The sequence below is a fragment of the Rhinopithecus roxellana genome, chromosome 15 (assembly GCF_007565055.1).
Source record: "Rhinopithecus roxellana isolate Shanxi Qingling chromosome 15, ASM756505v1, whole genome shotgun sequence".
NCBI lineage: Eukaryota > Metazoa > Chordata > Mammalia > Primates > Cercopithecidae > Rhinopithecus > Rhinopithecus roxellana.
The window spans coordinates 124,621,773-124,649,658 of NC_044563.1; the positions used below are offsets into that span (position 1 = coordinate 124,621,773).

The 27,886-nt window shown below is 37.6% G+C and overlaps 1 protein-coding gene across 11 annotated transcripts in view; it reads left to right on the top strand.

The window, feature by feature from the left end:
- Positions 1-27,886, top strand: part of ATM (ATM serine/threonine kinase) — a 134,151-nt gene that overhangs the window by 22,453 nt on the left and 83,812 nt on the right. For 8 of the 11 annotated variants that reach the window (XM_030917282.1, XM_030917283.1, XM_030917284.1 and 5 more), the window contains 15 exons: positions 1,818-1,981; positions 3,788-3,957; positions 5,372-5,743; positions 6,491-6,685; positions 7,471-7,566; positions 8,575-8,800; positions 10,969-11,094; positions 12,683-12,808; positions 14,161-14,250; positions 16,369-16,540; positions 17,638-17,837; positions 20,609-20,691; positions 20,789-20,944; positions 22,055-22,130; positions 22,245-22,375. In XM_030917282.1, coding sequence (XP_030773142.1) covers positions 1,818-1,981; positions 3,788-3,957; positions 5,372-5,743; positions 6,491-6,685; positions 7,471-7,566; positions 8,575-8,800; positions 10,969-11,094; positions 12,683-12,808; positions 14,161-14,250; positions 16,369-16,540; positions 17,638-17,837; positions 20,609-20,691; positions 20,789-20,944; positions 22,055-22,130; positions 22,245-22,375 — 2,383 coding nt within the window. Of the gene's footprint in view, positions 1-1,817; positions 1,982-3,787; positions 3,958-5,371; positions 5,744-6,490; positions 6,686-7,470; positions 7,567-8,574; positions 8,801-10,968; positions 11,095-12,682; positions 12,809-14,160; positions 14,251-16,368; positions 16,541-17,637; positions 17,838-20,608; positions 20,692-20,788; positions 20,945-22,054; positions 22,131-22,244; positions 22,376-27,886 lie in introns of those variants that run through there. The other 3 variants (XR_004053464.1, XM_030917286.1, XM_030917291.1) reach the window with 3 other exon arrangements.

Consider the following 27,886-nt stretch of genomic DNA (forward strand, 5'->3'; position numbering starts at 1 on the left):
GTAATGTTAATTTGCAATGAGAATGTTTTTCATAGAGTTTTTAGAATTTGAAGCAGTGGTGGCAGATTCTGTTATGCCTTTCTATTTGTTCAATACAGTGTTAGGTATTATGGAAAATACAAACAAATCTGAGACATTGTTCCCTCTAGGAGCTAATTATGCATCATTACTTAGGTACTGAGGGGTCTGACACAGACTGTAGGGCAAAAAAATTTAAAGAAAGCAGGATCTTGTTTATCTACCTATTGCTTTTATTAGAAGATAAAATACGTAAATTGGACTAAAACCAGTCAGATTATTCAGCTCCTAAGGAAGATACATACATATTACTTTAATAGGAATGTGAGGCAAAAACAGGGAAATTGCTTCCTTAAGCCTCATAGTTACTCTAGGGCCCTGTTTGCCCTAGTAGAGTATCACTTATTAAGGAGAATCACTTATTCTCCTTAATTCCTTCATATATGTCCTATACCAAGAGAGTATTGCCCAGAAGGTATAGTGCTTTTCTGTAGTTAGGAACTTTATTGACTAGAACTAGAGTTTCCTCTTGCTTTGTTTATGATTGCCTTTGGGCTTGTACTAGCCTTTGGACCAACTCATCATGGCTAGTATAGTGACTTTCTGAAGACAGCATACCACACTGAGTAATAGCAGCTATAATGGAGGAAATGTCTTGTAGCCACTTCTTTTTTTTTTTTTTAAGACAGAGTCTCACTCTGTCGCCCAGGCTGAAGTGCAGTGACAATGTCAGCTCACTGCAACCTCCGCCTCCTGGGTTCAAGCAATTCTCCAGCCTCAGTCTTCTGATTAGCTGGGATTACAGGTGCCCGCCACCATGCCTGGCTAACTTTTGTATTTTAATAGAGATGGGGTCTTACCATGTTGGCCAAGCTGGTCTTGAGCTCCTGACCTCAAGCCATTCACCTGCCTCGGCCTCCCAAAGTGCTGGGATTATAGGCATGAGCCACTGCGCCTGGCCGTGTGGCCACTTTTTATCAAAAGTAGCTGTGTATTTGTTTTATGGGCTCTTCTAATAAGTTTATCTAGATAATATGTAGCCCATGAAACTACCATAAGTGAAAGAATAGTGACTTTTCATAGTTTTTCATCTTTTACTCACCTCCTCTCACCAGGATGAAGATCAGGCTTATTAGGAGGTGATATGATATGTTTAAGGATTTAGTTAACTGTGTATTTAGGATGAATTTAAAATTGGCAGGATGATGAGGATGCCAGAAAAGCTAATGTAGTTTCAGACTACATTAATAGATTTTATAGTACCTTGTTTGTGGGAAATAATAGACCTTTTGTTCCACATACTAGTCAGACCACAGTTGGATTATCATGTTCACCACATTTTGTACAGTCAGCATTTTAAGTTGACTGGAACGTGTCTTGGGAAATATGACTGAAGTGGTGAGAAGTCTGAATACTATGTCATTTGTATACTAGTTGAAGGAACTGGTAATATTTTTCTCTTAGGCCAGAAAAAGGCATATGGAGAACTTGGTCCTCATATCAAAGATGGAACATATTAATTCTATTTGCCTCAGGTGGGAGAATAAATTGGAGAAAGGCAGATTTTAGGTCAGAATATGGAAGAAATTTATAAGAAATACAGTTACGTAAATGTAAAATGGACAGTTATGAATTAGAGTTTGTCAAGGATCTTGTCAGAAGAGGCATTAGTACTGGATGGAAGGTTGGACCAGAAGTCTTCTAACGTTGATGTGGCTTGACAGCTGAATAATTTTGTGGGAGCTAGCAGTGTAAGCAGAGTACATAAATAAATTACATTTTAATTTTTTGGTTTACAGGTGCTTATGAATCAACAAAATGGAAAAGTATTTTATACAACTTATATGATCTGCTAGTGAATGAGATAAGTCATATAGGAAGTAGAGGAAAGTATTCTTCAGGATTTCGTAATATTGCCGTCAAAGAAAATTTGATTGAATTGATGGCAGATATTTGTCACCAGGTACAGTAAGTAGGTCATGTCACATTTAGAAATTTCCTGTTAATTTTTTTTAAAAACTGGGCATTTTGGGCTTTTAAAACCTGTGTTCTTACAAAAAGCCTATAAAATGACTCTGTACAGGCAACTATTCCTTTCAAAATATCAGAAATATTTGGAATTACCTTTGTAACTTAAAAGTTAATGCATTTGCAGATATAGACTTACTGAAAACTAACAATGAACTTTTTCATTCTTAAATGATTGTCTCTAGGAAATAAGGTGACCCTAACCCTAATGATTCGATTCGATTCGACTCTGTTTTACAAAGTGCTGGAATTACAGGCATGAGCCACCAAGCCCAGTCTGTTTTTTTTTTTTTTGCAATTAAGCTAGAGTTCACGTAGCATAAAATTCATGATTTTGAGTTGTACATTTCAGTAGTTTTTAGTATTTTTACTGTGTTGTACAACCATCATCACTAATTCCAGAAACTTTTTTTTTTTTTTTTTTGAGATGGAGCCTCACTCTGTCACCCAGGCTGGAGTGCAGTGGTGCAGTCTCGGCTCACTGCAAACTCCCCTTCCCGGGTTCAAGTGATTCTTCTGCCTCAGCCTCCCGAGTAGCTGGGACTACAGGTGCCTGCCACCACGCCCAGCTAATTTTTGTATTTTTAGTAGAGACAGGGTTTCACCATATTGGCCAGTCTGGTCTCCTGGACTCCTGACCTTGTGATCCGTCCGCCTCGGTCTCCCAAAGTGCTGGGATTACAGGCGTGAGCCACCGTGCCCAGCCCAGAACTTTTTTATCATCCCAATAGAAACCTCATCCCTTCCTAGCATTCAGTCCCCATTCCCTGCATCTCCTAGATCCTGGCAACCAGCCACTACTCAGTCTTGGTTTTTGTGGATTTTCCTGTTTGGGACAGTTCGTTTAAATGGAATCATACAATATGTAAGTCTTTTGTGTCTGGTTTCTTTCACTTAGCATAATGTTTCAGAGTTCATCCATGTTTTACCATGAATCAGTGCTTCATTTTTATTACGGAATAATATTCAGTTGTATGAATATACTCCATTTTACTTACCTATTCATCACCTGGTGGCCTAATGTTTCTTAAATAAAACTCTTTTCCCCAGAGGTTTGGTTAACATCCTGAGTAGTAATTTCACTCTGTCAAATACTTTCTTAATATTTCTTAAAATTTCTTAAATTTAAAAAATTGAGTCCCTTTGAAAGTAAAGGTTTTTGCTTTACTTTTAGATTTCTTAGTGCTTTTAGTAAATGTTCCCAGGAAATAAAAGTAATGCATTACTTGGTAATACCTGCTTTCTACGAGTGCCATTACTGTCATGCAAAATGTTTGTTTCTTACTGTGTTATCAGATTTATGTGTTTCTGTAATGTATTACTCTTGCTTTATGAGTTCCCTGTATCTTCATTTCAGAAAGGATGTTTTTTTCCCCCTAATGAAATATTAGAAGACAATAGCAATGAGAAAAGTGGATTTGGCCAGGCGCGGTGGCTCACGCCTGTAATCCCAGCACTTTGGGAGACTGAGGTGGGCGGATCACCTAAGGTTGGGAGTACAAGACCAGTCTGACTAACATGGAGAAACTCCATCTCTACTAAAAATAAAAAGTTAACTGGGCATGGTGATGCATGCCTGTAATCCCAGCTACTCAGGAGGCTGAGGCAGGAGAATTGTTTGAACCTGGGAGGCAGAGGTTGTGGTGATCCGAGATCGTGCCATTCCACTCCAGCCTGGGCAACAACAGCGAAACTCCGTCTCAAAGAAAAAAAAAAAAGTGGATTTATTTTTATTTTACAGGTTTTTAATGAAGATACCAGATCCTTGGAGATTTCTCAATCTTATACTACTACACAAAGAGAATCTAGTGATTACAGTGTACCTTGTAAAAGGAAGAAAATAGAACTAGGCTGGGAAGTAATAAAAGATCACCTTCAGAAGTCCCAGAATGATTTTGATCTTGTCCCTTGGTAAAATGTTATCAATTTCTCATTCAGTGTCTCATTCAGTCTCATTTTATTCTCTTTTATGTTATTTTTCAGAAAACTTTCAGTGGAATCCTTTCATCTCAACCAGAACTAAGTATTTTGTCTACCCCCAAACCTATTACTAGCAAAGGGATATATGATTGCCATGACAAATGAGATCAATCATTAATGGCTCACTTGCTGGGGCCAAGGGCAAGGCCACCTTTTCTAATCATATTGTCATAGCAAGTTAAGAAGGAGGACTGGCTGTCTGATAGGCAATTAGAAGTGTGTGCCTCGTGGAATTCACTGAATTGTACACTTCAACAAAAGATTTTAGCATACATGGCACCTTCTAATAGAATTAGGAAGAAGTTAAAGATAACTTTAAGAAATCACAATGATTTTGACCTTATGATAAAAAGTTATTTTCTCTTATTTTCTATCTTCTTTATTCTCATATAATGTTCACATATATATTTAAGTAAGCAAATAAATTATGGAATACTTTGGAATCCCAAAATATTAGTTCTGGTAAGGATGTTTAGAATTTATCTAGTTCAGCCTGTTTGCTTTACTGAAAAGAAACTGAAACCCAGGGAGGTTAAGCAACTTTTGTAAGGACAGAGATTTATAGATTATAGTCAAACTCATGATCATTGCTCTTTTGATTACCATGTTGATGGAATGTTTAAATGTAAGTGACTTCAGGGGGAAAAGCATATTGATTTAAATACCTATTGCTTAAGCTCATTTTTATATTTAAGAATAGCTGTTTAAGATTCTTAATTTGTCCATTTAGTCGAGTTGTTTATTGAACACCTGCTGTGGGCGAAGTGTTAGGGATACAGAGACGAATAACATAAGATTCCTATTCTTAAATACCACACATTGTAGAGAATACAACCTAGAGGTTGCTGAGTGCAACCTCCGCCTTCTGGGTCCAAGTGGTTATCCTGCCTCAGCCTTCTGAGTAGCTGGGATTCCAGGCATGTGCCACCATGCCCGGCTAATTTCTGTATTTTTAATAGAGATTGGGTTTCACCATGTTGGCCAGCTGGTCTCAAATGCCTAACCTCGTGAGCCACCTGCCTTGGCCTCCCAAAGTGGTGGGATTACAGGTGTGAGCCACCACACCTGGCCCAAATATTGCTAATTTAATATCTTTAAAAATATTTGTTTAAGGGAAACTTAACAACTTACCCAGCTAGCCAAAACGCTGACAATTTTCCTGGCAATTTAGGAAGTGGGACATAGTAACTATTAAGAGCCAGTTTATTTTTAGAGTACTGTGGAAATGATGATGGTGATTCTCTAATTAGGATATTGTAAGAGTACCATGTCTGTATATTTCCTCTTAGTTTGTTAATGTGATTGAATAGTTTTCAAATTATCCTTTTTTTTTTTTTTTTTTTAGGCTACAGATTGCAGCCCAATTAATATCAAAGTATCCTGCAAGTTTACCTAACTGTGAGCTGTCTCCATTACTGATGATACTATCTCAACTTCTACCCCAACAGCGACATGGGGAGCGTACACCATATGTGTTACGATGCCTTACAGAAGTTGCATTGTGTCAAGACAAGAGGTCAAACCTAGAAAGCTCACAAAAGTCAGATTTATTAAAACTCTGGAATAAAATTTGGTGTATTACCTTTCGTGGTATAAGTTCTGAGCAAATACAAGCTGAAAACTTTGGCTTACTTGGAGCCATAATTCAGAGTAGTTTAGTTGAGGTTGACAGAGAATTCTGGAAGTTATTTACTGGGTCAGCCTGCAGACCTTCATGGTAAGTTTAGCATGTATTATGTCTGACTTTACATATAAACACACACAGACACACTCTCACATATCCCTGATCATTTTCATAGTTTGTTACTTCAGTTAAATATGTCAAATTCTATTTCAGATGCTTTTCTTGTTTGGCCAAGAAGGCTTAATAAATGCATAAATGTCGACAAATTATTAAAGCCAAATGTTAAGGAATTTCTTTTTTTTAATTAAAAAATTTTTAATTGATCTATGATAGAGTTATGTATTTTCAAGGTACGTGTGATAATTTGACACACCCATATGACACACTCATGTAGAGTGATGGGATATCATCACCCTACATATCTTTTCTTCATGCTAGGAACATTTAAATTATTCTCTTCTTGCTATTTTGAAATGTACAATAGATTAATGTTAACCATAGTCATCCTATTGATGTATCAGACACCAGGTTTTATTCCTTCTAATTGTATATGTGTATCCAAAAGACTTCCTTTAAAGAATTACCAAGAGTTTAAATTTCTTTTATGTGCAATTTATCATTATTTATTCAATAGCCTTGTTAAAATTGTAATACTATGCACTGTTAATAAAAGAACTATTTTTTAATCAAGAATCTTCCCAAATGTAATCAGACTTTTAACAATTTTTATGTTCATTTAGTTAACTTAACTAAATGTTTGTGCCAGGCACTGTCCTGATAGATAAAATCTTTGCCCCTCCAAGAGCTTGCTTTTCACAATTGTCCTTTGTTTTGTTATAGTCCTGCAGTATGCTGTTTGACTTTGGCACTGACCACCAGTATAGTTCCTGGAACAGTAAAAATGGGAATAGAGCAAAATATGTGTGAAGTAAATAGAAGCTTTTCTTTAAAGGAATCAATAATGAAATGGCTCTTATTCTATCAGCTAGAGGGTGACTTAGAAAATAGTACAGAAGTGCCTCCAATTCTTCACAGGTAATTTAAGTTCGTTAGCATGCTGCTGGTTTTTTTGTTTTGTCAGGCTCTTGCCACTTACTTGATGCCAGATGGCTTTATTTTATAATAGTAATGCAGAATCTCCCAGATCTAACCTTAATTATTAAATATTATGTTTGTTTTTACAGTCTATCTGTATCTTTATGCCTGATTGCTTCTGAAATAAAGGGTTGTCTCACTGTGAGAATATGGGGGATGTGCATGAAGAATGCACATATAATTCTTTGAGCATTTATGTGTTCCTTTCTGATTTTTTGAATAAATGAGTCCATATATCTCAGTTATGTAGATCCTGGATCCTTTCTCATAATGGGAGTGTCTTTTTGGTAAAATATGTTTTATGAATGAGGTGAGGAAATGAGGAAGACAAAACAGGATGTAAGCACTAGGATAAAGGAATAGAGTCACTTGTCCACTTAACCTTTGCACAGATGGTAATTGGAACCAAATGATTGGAGAGCAGACCTCTGAATGGATCCAATTAAAGTACTTTTGCTTCAATTTTACAACCTTTTATTTATTTCAGAAATACTGTTAATCAGACATCCTGTTTCTAAACAGTATTGGAAATGATAGTAACAATGGTTGTCCTCCTTAAATTGTCCTTTTAGATATTAGGAAATTCAGTATAGATGAAAACAATTTTAATCTAGGATCCAAATTTTAGAAGTCAAGATTTATAGCTAAACGTGGATGTTAAAGTTTAAAGTATTCTTTATGTGGCTTTTGGTCTTCTACGTGAAGCTTTTTGTTTTTCTTTATAGTAATTTTCCTCATCTTGTACTGGAGAAAATTCTTGTGAGTCTCACTATGAAAAACTGTAAAGCTGCAATGAATTTTTTCCAAAGTGTGCCAGAATGGTATGTTATCTAATAATGTTCTTTGTCATTTTAAGCTATAAGTTTAATTACGAAGATGATAATTTTAGCTGTGTAGTAGCTGCATCTTAATAATTGTAAACTAAATTGGTCCAAAACAAATTGCAGCTGTTAGCCAGGGAAGAGGCTGTTTTTATTCAGTGGTTGTAATCTGTGTTATATAACATTAGACCAAGGTTACAATTTTTTAATGCTGTGTAGTATAATATGTGGCAAGTGCCAATGAGAAAAGTTGAGTGATTTTGCTAGGAAATTAAGAATATATAATTTATATGAAATAAGTTCTTAAAGATATTACCCATTTCTGTACATCAACAATGATTTGACTATTTGTTAGCTTTAAAAACTAAGGATAATTGAAAACAAAAATAAATCCAAACCTGATTTTAGTTGATTGACTCAAGAGACTTAGATTGTATTGCTGTGACTGAAAACTACTCACTGGCACAAAGATTCCTTATCTCCCCCAAGAGGGCAAAAGATGAAAAAAATTCCTACTTTTTGGAGAAATTAATAGTGAAAAACAAATAAATACCAACAACAATAATGAAACTTGGTTGCAAGATCATTACTTTTCTAACCCAAAGGATGTGTAACTGCTTAACCATACCAGATATTAAAGGTTTTTAAATCTATGCTTGTTACTCCTTCTGCTTGGGGAAAAAAGGGTTGTGTTTGCGGAGAATGTTATGCTTAACATTGATATCTGGTATTTTTAAAAATACTTTCTGAATTTGCCTTTGAAATTGTAACTTGTATTTTTTTCTCTGTCTATTGGTAAATTTTGCTACTGAATAATGAAATTTGATACAAGTAGGTATCAAAGTCCAAAGGAGAGAAGCATTTAAAATAATAATCTATTAATTATATAAGTAGTCTTTGAATGATGTAGATGCTAGGTTAATGTTTCCCTTTGTAATATATTGCGAATACATATAGGAGAAGCATTAGGTACTTTGTTTATAAATTAAAGATTTTACTTTCTTGAAGTGACCACCACCGAAAAGATAAAGAAGAACTTTCATTCTCAGAAGTAGAAGAACTATTTCTTCAGACAACTTTTGACAAGATGGACTTTTTAACCATCGTGAGAGAATGTGGTATAGAAAAGCACCAGTCCAGTATTGGCTTCTCTGTCCACCAGAATCTCAAGGAATCACTGGATCACTATCTTCTGGGATTGTCAGAACAGCTTCTAAATAATTACTCATCTGAGGTGAGATTTTTTAAAAAAAGAACTAAGTTTATATATGATTCAGCTTTGATAAACTGTTAGGAAGGAGAAATAGGGGCAGGAAAAACACCAAGGATGGTGGGAGGCTTGATTTTAAAAGCAAAGTGGCAGGAAAGGGCTACAAATTGGGACAACTTAGCATCATTAAAGGAAAACTCAAGAATGATAATTTGAGTACTTCCTCTGTACTGGAAATTATGATAGACGTAAAAGAATTCCTCGTGTAGGTTAGTGAGGAATAGTAAGAGTTTGAGCATGGGGATTATATGATTGAAAAAACCTCTAAATACAAAGGAGGGAGATGTTACAGTAATAGAAAAGAACACAATTTAAACAAATCTAATAGATTTTGGTGGCATTTGAAGAGAGACAAGTGATTAGTAAATACAATAAATGGACTAGCAATTATTTTAGACGTCGTCTAGGAATTTCCTTTAGCCTCATAAAATCACAAGTTCTCTTCATGTATACTATTCTCTTGCCAAAACTTCCATTTTTGAAAATGTGAAATGTCTTTCTACCTATTTCTGTGTATTCAGATCATCCACATGTGAAAATCCTTGCTAATGCCTTTCTTAGAATCTCAGAAGGTAAGATTCTAAGAATTTTTCTTTTTGAGATGGAGCCTCGCTCTGTTGCCCAGGCTGGAGTGCAGTGACATGATCTTGGCTCACTGCAACCTCCGTCTTCCAGCTCAAGCAATTCTCCTGCCTCAGTCTTCCAAGTAGCTGGGACAGGCACGTGCTATCATGCCCAGCTAATTTTTGTATTTTTAGTAGAGATGGGGTTTTGCCATGTTGGCCAGGCTGGTCTTGAACTCCCGACCTCAGGTGGTGGACCCACCTCCGCATCCCAAAGTGCTAGGATTACAGGCGTGAGCCACTGTGCCTGGCCTAATAATTTTTCATCTTTTAATTTCATAGTACTTAATGTTTCACATTTTTAATGACAGCATCTTCTTTATACCATGGATATTTACATATGGTTTGTATACAAATATCTCTTGAACTATAACTCTTAAACATAAACTCTTAAAAGGGCATACATACTTTTATTAATCTTTGTATCCTCCACAGTGCCTTATTACATGGTAAATGATTAAATGAAATAAAGCCTACAATCTGTTGAAAGGAGTGAATTCAGTAACCAGGGAAAATGACTTGAGGACCTGAGAAGGGACAGTGTACCTCTTTGTGATCTTTTACTGACATTCTTCTGCACCACAATTGTAAACCACTTTCATTACAAAGTAATTTAGTTTTGTATATCTTCTCCTAAAATGCCATTTCCTACCCTATAGGAGCAAAAAAAAAAAATCTGAACATCTTGTTTGTAACTTAGCAGATTCTTACATAGATCTATCAAATTGTCTAAACTTTTTTTTTTTTTTGAGATGGAGTCTTGCTGTGTTGCCCAGGCTGGAGTGCAGTGGTGTGATCTCGGCTCATTGCAACCTTCACCTCCTGGGTTCAAGCAATTTTCCTGCCTCAGCCTCCTGAATAGCTGGGATTATAGGTGCCTGCCATCACGCCCGGCTAATTTTTGTATTTTTGGTAGAGACAAGGTTTCACCACGTTAGCCAGGTTGGTCTCAAACTCCTGACCTCAGGTAATCCGCCCACCTCGGCCTCCCAAAGTGTTGGAGTTACAGGTGTGAGCCACCATGCCGGGCCAGCTGTCTAAACTTTATCTACTAGAAAAAATGTTTTATGCTAGTCTGTGGAGTCTAAAAAGCTGAATAAGTCAAGGTTCCTGTTCTTCAGAAGCTTAAAATGTCATTTTATTGTCCCTTTATATGACTTAAATTTCTACTTGTGATCTAAGACTTATAGTCATTTGTTTGCCTGTGAAGCTTTTTTTCTTTTCTTTCATCCCTACCTCAAATATTTAAGGGCCTGCGTGTACAGTACACACTCCACCCGAACCTGCTTGGCCATTAGGAGATACTTAGGCTATTTTTCTGGAGAATCCTGGTTATAATTCTACAGTGATCTCCTAGCTGTTTTTAGAGATATTCAGAATATGCCATCTTTAAGTCAGTTAACTGAACTTTTGTTTTTTAATATGTATGTAGAATTTGTTCTTGCAAAAGATAGAGTATACTAAATTATTTATGAAATATATATATTTTTATTTGTGGTTTACTTTAAGATTACAAATTCAGAAACACTTGTCCGGTGTTCAAGTCTTTTGGTGGGTGTCCTTGGCTGCTACTGTTATATGGGTGTAATAGCTGAAGAGGAAGCATATAAGTCAGAATTATTCCAGAAAGCCAAGGTAGGAGAATTTATACTAATAAAGTTTCAAATTAAATTTAAATGAAATGTATTCCTGAGAAAATTATTACATTTGTTTGGAAGACATTAAATTTTGTGCAGGTTAACCCTTTCTCTTTTATTTGTGTAATATGAGAAGAAATTATACTATGTATTTTTAAATTGTTTTAATTTTTAATTATTATTATACTTTAAGCCCTGGGGTACATGATACAGAACATGCAGGTTTGTTACGTAGGTATACAGTGCCATGGTGGTTTGCTGCACTTATCAACCCGTCATCTACGTTAGGTATTTCTCCTAATGCTGTCCCTCCCCTAGCCCCCCACCCCCTGACAGGCCCTGGTGTGTGATGTTCCCCTCTCTGTGTCCGTGTGTTCTCATTGTTCAGCTCCCACTTACGAGTGAGAACATGTGGTGTTTGTTTTTCTGTTCTTGTGTTAGTTTGCTGAGAATGATGGTTTCCAGCTTCCTCCATGTCCCTGCAAAGGACATGAACTCATCCTTTTTTATGGCTGCATAGTATTCCATGGTGTATATGTGCCACATTATCTTTATCCGGTCTGTCATTGATGGGCATTTGGGTTGCTTCCAAGTTTTTGCTATTGTGAACGGTGCCTCTATAAACATGTGTGTGCATGTGTCTTTATAGTAAAATGATTTATAATCCTTTGGGTATATACCCAGTAATGGGATTGCTGAGTCAAATGGTATTTCTAGTTCTAGATCCTTGAGGGATCGCCACACTGTCTTCCACAATGGTTGAACTAATTTACACTCCCACCAACAGTGTAAAAGCATTCCTGTTTCTCCTCATCCTCTGCAGCATCTGTTGTTTCCTGACTTTTTAATGATCGCCATTAAAAAGTCAGGAAACTTGAGACAGTCTTGCTCTGCTGCCAGACTAGAGTGTAGTGGCATGATCTCAGCTCACTGCAACCTCTGATTCCCTGGTTCTCCTACCTCAGCCTCCCAAGTAGCTGGGATTACAGGTGCCCACCACCATGCCCGGCTAATTTTGTATTTTTAGTAGAGACGGGGTTTCACCATGTTGGGCAGGATGGTCTTGATCTCCTGACTTCATGATCTGCCTGCCTTGGCCTCCCAAAATGCTGGGATTACAGTCATGAGCCACCATGCCCAGCCTATGTATTCTTAAAATTTGAAATTACTGTAAGCCAACTATAAATAATAGTAAATGAAGTATTATCACATTAAAATTTAATCTCATTAAAATATTGATTTTTGTCTTTTTTAAAGTTTTCCCTTTGATCAGTTATATTGAAGAATCTTTGATTAAGGGTGTTAATCAAGTAGGCTGTAAGAATGCAACTCTTATCTCTTGGTAGTACTCTGTTACTGGTATGATTTGCAGGAACAGAGTATAAGATTTGCCATTTAAAAAAACTGTTAATGATTTTTGCTTATGCTGTATAACTATGTGGAACTTCTAAGAACATTTCATTTTTTCTCTTAAGTGCACTTTATTTTTTATTTTATAGTTTGTCCAAGATCAAAGTACACTTTAAAAAGCAATACTAAACTATAATTTTAACTGGAATTTGCATTTTTCCTTCTATTCGTAATAGTCTCTAATGCAATGTGCAGGAGAAAGTATCACTCTGTTTAAAAATAAGACAAATGAGGAATTCAGAATTGGTTCCTTGAGAAATATGATGCATCTATGTACACGTTGCTTGAGTAACTGTACCAAGGTAAGATTTTATTCTTCTTGTTTTGTTTTGTGAGATAGGATCTTTCTCTGTCACCCGGGCTGCAGTGCAGTGAGATTGTCACAACTCACTATAGCCTTGACCTCCTGGTTTCCAGCAATTCTCCTGCCTCAACCTCCCAAGTAATTGGGACTACGTTCATGCACCACCTAGCTAACATTTTCTTTGTACTTGGAATTGTAGCCTATGCAAGGGATTGATTACTGGTTGGTGTTACTGTTTTGGTGTCCACTCATAAGTTTATTTTTTACTTTTATTTTTATTCTTTTTTTTTGATACAGTCTCTCGCTCTTTTACCCAGAGCGAGTGATCACATCACTGCGATCCAGCAGCTTTGACTTCCTGAGCTCAAGTGATCCTCCCACCTCAGCCTCCTTAGTAGCTGGGACTACAAGTGTATACCACCATGCCAGGTTGATTTTTGTATTTTTGTATTTTTTTGTATTGATGGGGTTTTACACATTGCCCCAGCTAATCTCAAACCCTGGGCTCAAGTGATCCTTCCACCATGGCGTCTCAAAGTGCTGTGATTACAGGTTTGAGCTACCATATCTGGTCACATTCTAAGTTGCACAAACCGATTTAAAATTAAATTGAATGGTACATAAAGGTAATATCCAGACGAAGAAGCAATAGGAATCTGAGTTTCTCATGAAACTAATTTTATAATTTCAGGAAGTTTTCTGAGATTGTCTTACAACTTTTATATACAACCATAAAGATGACTTTTTTATTCCTAGGATATTTTCATTCAGTCAATAAAAATTTTTTGACCCAAACTATGTGGTATGCATAGCAGGGCTAGTGAGCAGCACAACAATAACTCCAGCACATACTTTACTTTCTTTTGCTCAGATCATCTTACATAACATTTGGTAGAAAGAGTGCTACTGTGTGTAATCTTTGTTTTTATCTGCAGCAGCCTGTGGGGTAGCCAAGCCAGGCCCCAGAGTATTGATAATAATTGGAAATATATTTGAAACCTAGTATTAGGTACATGGCCATATATCAATATTATCAACGTATTTCTTGGTTTTGTAACGTGTTTTTCTTCCCTTTTGGTGTAAGTGGGGAAGGAGAAAAGTAGAAGAATAAACTCTAACCTATAATTATAGCTTACTTATGTTTAGGGTCAATAGCTGTTACTTTAATGTTGTTAAAGCACAATGAAAGATGCACAGTATAGAAAAGATGTGTTTTTGAAGCAGTGTGTATCTTGGCCCTGATAGTAAACTATTTATCTACATTTCATTCAAGATAGAGAAAACACTATCTGCCAAGAATAATTGTTTTTATTTCTTTGTTGCTTGGTTCTTTGTTTGTCTTAATTGCAGAAGAGTCCAAATAAGATTGCATCTGGCTTTTTCCTGCGATTGTTAACATCAAAGCTAATGAATGACATTGCAGATATTTGTAAAAGTTTTGTAAGTATGCTTCCTTTTTTTTCTTACCATATTTTGATTCTAATAGGCATAATTTTTTTGTTGAAATATCTTTGTAAATAAGGATGCATCTCACAACATATAGCATCTTACATTTTTATAAATGTGGAAATTAAGGCCGGGCGCGGTGGCTCACTCCTGTAATTCCAGCACTTTGGGAGGCCGAGGTGGGTGGATCACAAGGTCAGGAGATTGAGACCATCCTGACTAACATGTTGAAACCCCGTCTCTACTAAAAATACTAAAAAATTAGCCGGGCATGCTGACATGCACCTGTAGTCCCAGCTACTCAGGAGGCGGAGGCAGGAGAATCACTTAAACCTGGGAGGCAGAGATTGCAGTGAGCCAAGATCATGCCACTGCACTCCAGCCTAGGCGACAGAGTGAAACTCCGTCTCAAAAAAAAAAAAAAAATTTTTTTTTAAATAAAATAAAATGTGGAAATTAAATAAAGTTACTTGTCTTGTGGGGAAATACACCTGACTGCTTCTTAATATCAATACCTAGCATAGTCAGTGCCTGCCTTTAGTTTCTCAATAAATAATACACTAAAAAATTGGGAAGGAATCATCCAGGCTCACACCTGTTTCTATGCAACATTGTACCAAAATTTAAAATAATTCTTTGTTCTTTAAAAGTGACCAAAAATCTTGCCAGGCAAGCAACATATTCGTATTGTAGTATTTATTTTTCTTCCATACAAATGGGCTTATGCCACATACATTCTTTTTTCTGGAACACTGCCGGGCATACAAAGTAGATATTGAAATATCTATTGAGTGAAAACATATTCTATAACTTGAATATTTCCATTTTATGACACATCTTAATCATTTTCCATGTCACTGTACTTATAAGCTATCTGCTGTTACACTTTATTTATTTAGTAGTGCATGGTATTCTATTGTGTGGGAATAGTGAATAGTATATATGTATATGAAAGCTTATCTGCTCCTTTCTTTTTTCTTTTTTCTTTTTTATTGATTTTTATTTTTGTTTTATTGAGATGAAGTCTTGCTCTGTTGCCCGGGCTGGAGTTCAGTGGCACAGTCTTGGCTCACTGCAGCCTCCACCTCTCAGCTTCAAGAGAGTCTCCTGCCTCAGCCTCCTGAGAAGCTAGGATTACAGATGTGTGCCACCGCAACCGGCTAATTTTTATATTTTTAGTACAGACCAGATTTCACTGTGTTGGCCAGGCTGGTGTAGAACTCCTGACCTCAAATGATCCGCCCACCTTGGCCTTCCAAAGTGCTTGGATTACTGGTGTGAGCCACTGCACTGGGCCAAAAAGACTATCTGCTCTTAATTAACATTTTAAGTGGTTTCTAGTTTTTTGGGTTACAACGACTTCTGTGGTACAGATTATTGTACTTTTATTTTGTCTGTTTGTATTTGTGTATATGATGGATATAGGATAATTTCTAGCAGTAGACTTTCTTGTTCAAAAGGAATGTAAATTTTACTTTTTGATGGATATTGTCATTGTCCTCCAAAATAGTCATACCAATTTAGACATTTTCCTGCCCCCTCTTTGGGTAACACTTTGGGTGTTACAGAACTTCTTAGTATAAGAAATAATTTTTAAAGTTTGCATATTATTTTGTTATGTAGACATATTGCAGGTTATATATCCATTTTACTATTGTTGGACATTTAGATTTAGTAGAAAAAGCACTGTAGTGTTCATATTTACACATGAACCTTGAATTGTTTGACGAGGTAAATTTTTTTTTTTTTTTTTGAGACAGAGTCTTGCTTTGTCAAACCCAGGCTAGAGTGCAGTGGCATGATCTCAGCTCACTGCAACCTCTGCCTCCCGAGTTCAAGTGATTCTCCTGCCTCAGCTTCCTGAGTAGCTGGGATTACAGGTGTCCACCACCACACCCAGCTAATTTTTGTATTTTGAATAGAGACGAGGTTTCACCATGTTGGCCAGGCTGATTTTGAACTCCTGACCTCAGGTGATCTGCCTGCCTCGGCCTCCCAAGTTGCTGGGATTACAGACGTGAGCCTCTGTGCCTGGCCTGATTAGGTAAATTTTAACTACAACATGCTCCTGCAAGAAGCCATCTTGAACATCTTTGTTTCTCTTCCTTGAAGGCATCCTTAATCAAAAAGCCATTTGACCGTGGAGAAGTAGAATCAATGGAACAGGATACTAATGGAAATCTAATGGAGGTGGAGGAGCAGTCATCCATGAATCTATTTAATGATTACCCTGATAGTAGTGTTAGTGATGCAAATGAACCTGGAGAGAGCCAAAGTACCGTAGGTAAATACCTGTTTACTACTTGGTATTTCTTTTACCTATTTATATTGGTTTGGCAGTATAAGAGGCCTCATTGATATCAATTTTATGCTTATTTCATTTTTCCTTAGTATAGCCTTTTAGGATTGTTCTTTTCCTATATACTTTATATTTTTCTGATTTTTACTTGAATTTATTAGTTTCATATTTTATTAGTTTCTTATTTTATTCTTCGTAAAAGGAACTTAAGATAACTATTAAAGAAATAAAACCAGGCCAGGGGTGGGGGCTCACGCTTGTAATCTCAGCACTTTGGGAGGCTGAGGCAGGCGGATCAGGAGGTCAGGAGATCAAGACCATCCTAGCTAACATGGTGAAACCCCGTTTCTACTAAAAACACAAAAATTAGCCGGGCCTGGTGGCAGGTCCCTGTAGTCCCAGCTACTCGGGAGACTGAGGAAGGAGAATGGCATGAACCTGGAAAGGTGGAGGTTGCAGTGAGCCGAGATTGTGCAACTGCATTCCAGCCTGGGCGACAGAGCGAGACTCCGTCTCAAAAAAAAAAAATAAATAAATAAAACCATATGATAGGTTATTTGGGCAAATAGCAGGAAATGAAAACATATCTGTAATCCCATTGCTGTTAACCTTTTTCTATTATTTCTCTGTAGAAACTTTCAAAATTGTAATCAACATCAACATTCACATATGTTATGAATGCCTGTTTAATTATAAGTATTTTTCCATGTAGTTGCTTTTTTTGATAGTCATTCTTTTTAATGGCTTCACCATTTTTCAATCTTATATAACTACCATAATTTACTTGACATTTTTTATTATTAGAAATTTAAATTTTTTTTCTATTTTCCTATAATAAACATTATTGCAGTGATCCTTTGTCTAAAGGGTTTTTCCCCCATATTTTAAATTATTTCTTGACAAAAGAATGCTGGATAATTTTTCAAAAAGACTTTTGAAGCTTTTAGTATATAATTAATTTCACTATAATTTTGCTTTTCATATTTTTTTTTTTTGTGAAGAGGAGGAAATTTAAGTTAATATGAATATATGTGGCTGTTGTGCCCCCTCTCTTTGTGTTAATGAGTGCTTTTTATTTTTAGGTGCCATTAATCCTTTAGCTGAAGAATATCTGTCAAAGCAAGATCTACTCTTCTTAGACATGCTCAAGTTCTTGTGTTTGTGTGTAACTACTGCTCAGACCAATACTGTGTCCTTTAGGGCAGCTGATATTCGGAGGAAATTGTTAATGTTAATTGATTCTAGCACGCTAGACCCTACCAAATCCCTCCACCTGCATATGGTGAGTTACGTTACATGAAGAAGCTCTTGGGTTTTATCTGATGTTGCTGACTAAATGTAATGAGTTGACATGTAAGAATCACATGGTATCTTTGAAGAATTGAAATTGCTTTCTTGAGGAATGAACCTGAGACTAGTTGGAAAATAACACTTTTTCTTTTAATGTGCTATGAACAAATTTAAGTGGATGCTGAAATATTAAAACTTAGATGGGTTTTGGATAGATTTATTCTCTTTAGGTTTAATTCTTATAAATTATTTAATTAGGCTAAGAAACATAGACCCTGAATGTAAAAATATTACATAACATTGTGTTTGAAGTTGGAATCTTGCCTTTGACCTTAGTTTAAATATTTCCAGTTTTTTGGATTTGATTTCAAAATGATAGTGAAGTTACAAGAATACTACAGTTAACATTTTACCATATTTACCTAATCATTCCCTCTCTCCACACACACACTCATACACAGATACATATCATTTTCTCTGAACCATTTTGAGTTGAAGTTGCACACATGATGCTCCTTATACTTCAGTGTATATTTCCTAAAAATAAGGATACACTTCTTTAGCCAGAGTATAATCATCAAAATCAGGAAGTTAACATTTTGTCATTGCGTTTAGGTGTGTAGTCTGTTTAGTCTCCTTCAGTCTGGAACAGTTCTTTATTTATCATGACCTTCATATATTTGAATAGTACAGGTCCATTGCTCTGAGTTTGTCTGATGTTTCCTTATGATTAGATTTATACTTTGATGAGAATGTTCCAAAAGTAATTCCTCTTCTGCCTTCACCCTTTCCATTTATCTGTCTGTTGATAGATACCTTCAAATCCAAGCCAACATCACACAGTTTATCTTTTTTTCTGACTAAATTTATAAATTTCTTTACTAGCAGTTAAAAAAACACCCCAAAACCTGGCTATCCACTCAACCTTTACTTATTTGCTCATTTACTTATTTGCTCAGCAACCTTGTATATAACTAATCTGACCATGTGAGCCATTTTCTTAGCCCCAGCCCCAGTGTATATGGAGGTAGAGCCCCTGGCCTAGCGAGGAACAAGTTGGATCCTAGGTCATGTCCCCAGTTCCAGCAAATTGTCAAACATTAGAACCTATGATCACAGTAAATTTTAGGCTGAGTCATTGGTGGAATCCGTGGTCATGTTTCCCACCCTTGGTGAAAATGCACGTCAGTCCCTTAGAGTAAGAAAACAAGTTTGGTTGTGCCCTATTTGGGCCCCTGGTTTAGGTCCTGGCAGATAGATACTCTAGTTAAGTCTCTATCCCTGACCAAGAGGAAGTTATATGCTTTTCTTAAAGTATTGGTGTTTCAAGTCACTTCAAAACATTCAGTAACCTCATGTACATGACTCTCATGTCAAATAATGAAAAGGATCGTTTAATTTCCTTTGTTAATATCTGAAAAGGAATAAGAAATATGTTATTCTATATTTAAATAGGAAAAAAAATCCCTTATTATTTCAGTATAGCTAGAAAATTATTTGGTAGTTCTCGGAAACTGGCTGCCTAGATAATAACTACCATTATAACTGGTCGTTGCAACAGCCCTTTCTGTCCATAGTACCATAAAGAGCCTTACAAGATTGCCTTATGGGAAGATAGGTCAAGGTGTTTGACTTCTTCCCTGCCCGTGATGATTTCTGCTTTCCAAAATTCGTTAATAGAATAGTTTTCAACCACTGGTCTATTATCCCCAAGCATTATTTGGGAGAGTGGAGACTTACAGTTTCAGAATCTTGCTCAAGCTCTTAACTGCAGCAGTGGTAATAATGATCATTTATTGACTCCCACAATAGAAGCTGGACTTTTACGTTTATTTTATCTAATCCTCACAGTTATCTGGCCAGGTAAGTGATATATCTCTACTCTACAGATGAGGGTACGAAGGCCCTAGATGACATAAGGCAAGTTTTTTAACCAGAAAAGTTAAGGCTGTGGTACTGGGATTTGAATTCTGCTGTTTGACTTCAAAGCCTTCTGTTTTTACTATACACCTTTTAAAAATTTACAGCTGTGTGTGTGCACGCATGTGTGTGCATGTATGAATTTATGTTTATATACTTAAAAAATTTTTTTTTTTTTTTTTTTTTTTTTTTTTTGAGACGGAGTCTGGCTCTGTCGCCCAGGCTGGAGTGCAGTGGCCGGATCTCAGCTCACTGCAAGCTCCACCTCCTGGGCTTACGCCATTCTCCTGCCTCAGCCTCCCGAGTAGCTGGGACTACAGGCGCCCGCCACCTCACCCAGCTAGTTTTTTGTATTTTTTAGTAGAGACGGGGTTTCACCATGTTAGCCAGGACGGTCTCGATCTCCTGACCTCGTGATCCGCCCGTCTCGGCCTCCCAAAGTGCTGGGATTACAGGCTTGAGCCACCGCGCCCGGCCAAAAAAATTTTTTTTTGAAACAGAATCTCACTCTGTTGCCCAGGCTGGAATGCAGTGGCACGATCTTGGCTCACTGCAACCTCTGCCTCCCGGGTTCAAGCGATTCTCCTGCCTCAGCCTCCTGAGTAGCTGGGATTATAGACACCCACCACCACCCCCGGCTAATTTTTGTGTTTTTAGTAGAGATGGGGTTTCACCATATTGGCCAGACTGGTCTCAAACTCCTGACCTTGTGATCCGCCCGCTTCAGCCTCCCAAATTGCTAGGATTACAGGTGTGAGCCACTGCGCCCGCCCTATGTTTATATACTTTTTAAAGTAAATGATTTGTGAATAAACCTGATTTTTTTCCCTCCTACCATCTTAGTATCTAATGCTTTTAAAGGAGCTTCCTGGAGAAGAATACCCCTTGCCAATGGAAGATGTTGTTGAACTTCTGAAACCACTATCGTAAGAAATTAAAACCTTATGTTATGTTCACTTTAAATTTATAAAATAACCGATGTGTTCTGTTAAGCTTATAAAGTTAAACTTTTTTTTACCACAGCAATGTGTGTTCTTTGTATCGTCGTGACCAAGATGTTTGTAAAACTATTTTAAACCATGTCCTTCATATAGTGAAAAACCTAGGTCAAAGCAGTATGGACTCTGAGAACACAAGGGATGCTCAAGGACAGTTTCTTACAGTAATTGGAGCATTTTGGTAGGTACAGTCTACTTTGTGGTCTTATTTTTCTTTTGCTATCTGTGGATATGAATGCAAATTTTGTATCCACATCAGTGATTTCTTCTGATCTTCCTACATAGCTAATACATCTTTTAAGAATAGCAGAATGTAATTTGTGTTTCCTCAGTTGCTTGAATAACTACATTGCTTTTTGTTTAAGGCTTGGTTTTCTAAACTGTTTAACTCCTTTCTCTGCAAATTTTGAATCACTTAATAATTTGACATGTATAGTGAATAAAGAAAGGACAACAAGCCAAAATCAGTTGAATTGTTCATGTTCCAGAGTGAACAAATTGGCCTTGTTCTTATCTGGTTATTTTATGCATATTTTCACATTCTGAGATAACACCATGATACTTACAGAGGAGCACATACATATAATTTAGAACCCTTGTACTATTTGGTTGATGAGTAATTCTAAATCAATAGAATGTTTTTTGTTTTTGTGGTTTTTTTAGACAGAGTCTCACTCCATCACCTAGGCTGGAGTGCAGTGGTGCTGTATCTGCTCACTGCAACCTCCACGTACTAGGTTCAAGCAATTCTCCTGCCTCAGCCTCCTAAGCAGCTATGATTACAGGCTCCCGCCACAACGCCTGGCTAATTTTTTTGTATTTTTAGTAGAGATGGGGTTTCAACATGTTGGCCAGGCTGGTCCCAAACTCCTGATCTCAAGTGATCCGCCCACCTCGGCCTCCCAAAGTGTTGGGATTACAGGCGTGAGCCAGCACTACCCGGCCTGAATGTGATTTTGAAATCTTCAATATACCAAACAAAACTTTAACAAAGAAATTTCTTTCTAAAGTAAGTTTACTATAATGTGGTTAACCCTATGGTAGTCTCCGAAAAAGAGATATAATGGTATAAAATGAATAATATACACTAAAATGAATTCTTTCAAACTAATTTCTTTTAGCTTGAATTTTTGGGAAGGTGAGTATGTTGGTATATTCCTCATAATGACAAATAAGTTTAGCACAGAAAGACATATTGGAAGCAACTTATAATAACCTTAATATTCAGTGAGTTTTCTGAGTGCTTTTACCAGAATGATTATTTAACTTTGGAAAACTTACTTGATTTCAGGCATCTAGCAAAGGAGAGGAAATGTACATTCTCTGTCAGAATGGCCCTAGTAAACTGCCTTAAAACTTTGCTTGAGGTGAGTTTTTACATTTTATTAGTAAGATCTTCATTGAAAAATTTAAAGCAGTTTTTGTTTGTTAATGAGTAATTTTTCTCTATTTCGTATTTAACCTCAGTTCTTTTCCCATAGGCCGATCCTTATTCACAATGGGCCATTCTTAATGTAATGGGAAAAGACTTTCCTGTAAATGAAGTATTTACACAATTTCTTGCTGATAATCATCACCGAGTTCGCATGTTGGCTGCAGAGTCAATCAATAGGTAATGGGTCACATATTCATGAAGTATTTGAAATGCTGCAGATGGCAGTAGAATGTCTTACATAGTAACAGCTCACAGTTGAGATATTAAAAATAGCTAACACTTGTTGAGTATATACAGTGTGCCTGGCATTTATGTTTATTCTTAATTCTTACACTTCTGTAACTTAGATTCTATTATTTCCTTCAATTTGTAAATGAAAACTGTGACTTAGTGAGGTAAAGTAACTTGCTTATGCCACAGAGCTAACAAGTGGTTGACTTGAGTGACGTGTGTCTACTACCACGTACAGGAGATACGGACTGTTTGGAAATTACTGTGATTTTATGTGAGTTTATAAAATGATAATTAGCGCATTTTACATTGTGCTAATTACAATTATATTTACTTGAGTGAACATCCAGTGAAGCACTGGAAGGATTCTATCATGAGGATCTTTTATATTTGAGTACTGGAATAAACATATAATAATTTCATTCATTTTCTTTTTTTTTTTTGAGGCGGAGTTTTGCTCATGTCTCCCAGGCTGGAGTGCAATGGCGCGATTTTGGCTCACTGCAGCCTCCACCTCCTCATTTCAAGCAGTTGTCCTGCCTCAGCCTCCTGAGTAGCTGGGATTATAGGTGCCTGCCACCACACCCAGCTGATTTTTTTATTTTTAGTAGAGATGGGGTTTCGCCATGTTGGCCAGGCTGGTCTCGAACTCCTGAACTCAGGTGATCCACCTGCCTTGGCCTCCCAAAGTGCTGGGATTACAGGCACGAGCCTTTAATCATGTAGTTTTTGTCATTGGTTCTGTTTATGAGATGGCTTATGTTTATTGATTTGCATATATTGACTCAGCCTTGCATCCCAGGGATGAAGCTGACTTGATAGTGGTGGATAAGCATTTTGATGTGCTGGATTCAGTTTGCCAGTATTTTATTGAGGATTTTCGCATGGATGTTCATCACGGATATTGGCCTGAAATTTTCTTTTTTTGTTGTGTCTCTGCCAGGTTTTGGTATCAGGATGATGCTGATGAGTTAGGGAGGAGTCCCTCTTTTTCTGTTGTTTGGAATAGTTTCAAAAGGAATGGTACCAGCTCCTTTTTGTACCTCTGGTAGAATTCAGCTATGAATCCATCTGGTCCTGGGGTTTTTTTGGTTGATAGGCTATTAATTATTGCCTCAATTTCAGAACTTGTTACTGGTCTATTCAGGGATTCGACTTCTTCCTGGTTTAGTCTTGGGAGGTTGTATGTGTCTAGGAATTTATCAGTTTCTTCTAGATTTTCTAGTTTATTTGCGTAGAGGCATGTATAGTATTCTCTGATGGTAGTTTGTATTTCTGTGGGATCAGTGGTTTTATCCTCTTTATCATTTTTTATTGTATCTATTTGATTCTTCTCTCTTCTTTATTAGTCTTGCTGGTGGTCTCTTTTGTTAATCTTTTCAAAAAACCAGCTCCTGGATTGATTTTTTCGAAAGGTTTTTTTGTGTCTCTATGTCCTTCACTTCAGCTCTGATCTTAGTTATTTCTTGTCTTCTGCTAGCTTTTGAATTTGTTCGCTCTTGCTTCTCTAGTTCTTTTAATTGTGATGTTAGGGTGTCAATTTTAGATCTTTCCCACTTTGTCCTGTGGGCATGTAGGGCTATAAATTTCCCTGTAAACACTGCTTTAGCTGGGTCCCAGAGATTCTGGTACATTGTGTCTTTGTTCTCATTGGTTTCAAAGAACTTACTTATTTCTGCCTTCATTTCCTTATTTATCCAGTAGTCATTCAGGAGCAGGTTGTTCAGATTCCATGTAGTTGTGTGATTTTGAGTGAGTTTCTTAATCCTGAGTTCTAATTTGATTGCACTGTGATCTGAGAGACTGTTTGTTATGATTTCCTTTCTTTTGCATTTGCTAAGGAGTGTTTTGCTTTCAATTATGTGGTCAATTTTAGAATAAGTGTGATGTGGTGCTGAGAAGAATGTATATTACTCTGTTGATTTGGGTTAGAGAGTTCTGTAGATGTCTCTTAGGTCTGCTTGGTCCAGAGCTCAGTTCAAGTCCTGAATATCCTTGTTAATTTTCTGTCTCGTTGATCTGTGTAATTTTGACAGTGGGGTGTTAAAGTCTCCCGCTATTATTGTGTGGGAGTCTAAGTCTCTTTGTATGTCTCTAAGAACTTGCTTTACACATCTGGGTGCTCCTGTATTGGGTGCATATATATTTAGAATGGTTAGTACTTCTTGTTGCATTGATCCCTATACCATTATCTAATGCCCTTCTTTGTCATTTTTGATCTTTGTTGGATGTTTGTTTTATCAGAGACTAGGATTGCAACCCTTGCTTTTTTTCCTTTCCATTTGCTTGGTAAGTATTCCTCCATCCCTTTATTTTGAGCCTATGTGTGTCTTTGCATATGAGATGGGTCTCCTGAATACAGCACACTGATAGGTCTTGACTCTATCCAATTTGCCAGTCTCTGTCTTTTAACTGGGACATTTAGCCCATTTACATTTAAGGTTAATATTGTTATGTGTGAATTTGATCCTGTCATTATGATGCTAGCTGGTTATTTTGCCCATTAGTTGATGCAGTTTCTTCATAGTGTCGATGGTCTTTACAGTTTGGTATGTTTTTCTAGTGGCCAGTACCTGTTTTTCCTTTCCATATTTAGTTATTCCTTCAGGAGCTCTTGTAAGGCAGGCCTGGTGGTGACAGAATCTCTCAGCATTTGCTTGTCTGTAAAGGATTTTATTTCTCTTTTGGTTACAAAGCTTAGTTTGGCTGGATGTGAAATTCTGAGTGGAAAATTCTTTTCTTTAAGAGTGTTGAATATTGGCTCCCACTCTTTTCTGGCTTGTAAGGTTTCTGCTGAGAGATCTACTGTTAGTCTGATGGGCTTCCTTTCGTGAGTAACTCGACCTTTCTCTCTGCCTGCCCTTAACATTTTTTCCTTCATTTCAACCTTGGTGAATATGATGATTATGTGTCTTGGGATTGCTCTTCTCGAGGAGTATCTTTGTGGTGTTCTCTGTATTTCTTGAATTTGAATGTTGGCCTGTCTCACTAGGTTGGGGAAGCTCTGATAGTGTCCTGAAGAGTGTTTTCCAACTTGATTCCGTTCTCCCCATCACTTTCAGGTACACCACTCAAACGTAGATTTGGTGTTTTCACATAGTCCCATATTTCTTGGAGGCTTTGTTCATTCCTTTTCATTCTTTTTTCTCTAATCTTGTCTTCATGCTTTATTTCAGTAAGTTGATCTTCAGTCTCTAATATCCTTTATTCTCCTTGATTGATTCAGCTATTGATACTTGTGAATGCTTCATGAAGTTCTCGTGCTGTGTTTTTCAGCTCCATCAGGTCATTTATGTTCTTTTCTAAACTGGTTATTTTAGTTAGAAATTCCTCTAACCTTTTTTCAAGGTTCTTAGCTTCCTTGCATTGGGTTAGAACATGCTCCTTTAGCTTGGAGGAGTTTGTTATTACCCACCTTCCAAAGCCTACTTCTGTCAGTTTATCAAACCCATTCTCCGTCCAGTTTTGTTCCCTTGCTGGCGAGGAGTTGTGATCCTTTGAAGCAGAAGAGGCATTCTGGTTTTTGGAATTTTCAGCCTTTTTGTGCTGGTTTTTCCTCATCTTCGTGGATTTATCTACCTTTGGTCATTGATGTTGGTGACCTTTGGATGACGTTTCTGTGTGGACGTCCTTTTTGTTGATGTTGATGCTATTCCTTTCTGTTTATTAGTTTTCCTTTTTATAGTCAGGCCCCTCTCCTGCAGGTCTGCTGGAGTTTGCTGGAGGTCTATTCCAGACCCTGTTTGCCTGGGTATCACCAGTGGAGGCTGCAGAACAGCAAGATTGCTGCCTGTTCCTTCCTCTGGGAAAGTTTGTCCCAGACGGGCACCTGCCAGATGGCATCCGGAGCTCTCCTGTATGAGGTGTCTGTCGACCCCTGCTGGGAGGTGTCTCCCAGTCAGGAGGCACGGGGGTCAGGGACCCACTTGAGGAGGCAGTCTGTCCCTTAGCAGAGCTCGAGCGCTGTGCTGGGAGATCCGCTGCTCTCTTCATAGCTGGCAGGCAGGGATGTTTAAGTCTGCTGAAGCTGCGCCCACAGCAGCCCCTTCCCCCAGGTGCTCTGTGTCAGGGAGATGGGAGTTTTATCTGTAAGCCCCTGACTGGGGCTGCTGCCTGTCTTTCAGAGATACCCTGCCCAGAGAGGAGGAAGCTAGAGAGGCAGTCTGGCTACAGTGGCTTTGTGGCACTATGGTGGGCTCCACTCTGTTCGAACTTCCTAGTGGCTTTGTTTATACTGTGAGGGGAAAACATCCTACTAAAGCCTCAGTAATTGCAGATGCCCTTCCGCCCACCAAGCTGCAGCATCCTAGGTCAATTTCAGACTGTTGTGCTGGCAGCGAGAATTTCAAGCCAGTGAATCTTAACTTCCTGGGCTCCATGGAGGTGGGATCCGCTGGTCTAGACCACTCAGCTCCCTGACTTCAGCCTCCTTTCCAGGGGAGTGAATGGGTCTGTCTTGCTGGCGTTCCAGGTGCCACTGGGATATGAAAAAAACTCCTGCAGCTAGCTCAGTGTCTGCCCAAATGGCTGCCCAGCTTTGCGCTTGAAACCCAGGGCCCTGGTGGTGTAGGCACCCAAGGGAATCTCCTGGTCTGCTGGTTGCAAAGACCATGGGAAAAGCATAGTATCTGGGCCGGGATCCACAGTTCGTCACAGCATAGCTTCTCACGGCTTTCCTTGGCTAGGGGAGGGAGTTCCCCGACCCCTTGCGCTTCCTGGGTGAGGCTCCACCCCACCCTGCTTCGGCTCTCCCTCCGTGGGCTGCACCCACTGTCTAACGAGTTTCAATGAGATGAGCCAGGTACCTCAGTTGGAAATGCAGAAATCACCACCTTCTGTGCTGATCTCTCTGGGAGCTGCAGACCAGAGCTGTTCCTATTTTGCCATCTTGCTATTCCCTTGTTTCATTTTTCTCTAGCATTTATGATAACTTGAAACATATTTTAATATATTTACTTCTCCCTATTCCACTAGTATATATGTTCCTAAAAGGCACTGGTTTTTGTCTGTTCTGTTCATTGTTGTATTTTTAGCACCTAAAACAATACTTGGCATGTGATAGGTATCTAATAACTGTTTTAAAATAAATGAATGTACTTGAAAAAAAATTACATGATGCTCCAAAAACATCAAAGCTGAAAATCATTTGAGTAACTTTACTGGTCAAATGTAAGTGATCAGTAATAAAAGATCACTATATTGTTCAGCAGTCACATAAAGTATTAAAACTAATATTTCAGTATTTGAATATGTTGACAGTAGTGTTTTCATAAACTAGATTTGTGTCTAACTCCTCAGGTTTGGAACTCTTTTTTAGTAAGACCATAATGCATTGTAAGGATTTCTCATGAGTATGTTTAGTAGTTCACGTCCTTATTACATTTCACAGATAAAAGATAGCAAATGTATGCTGAACTTTAAGGACTGAGGTAATATAAGACTGAGTTGAATGTAATA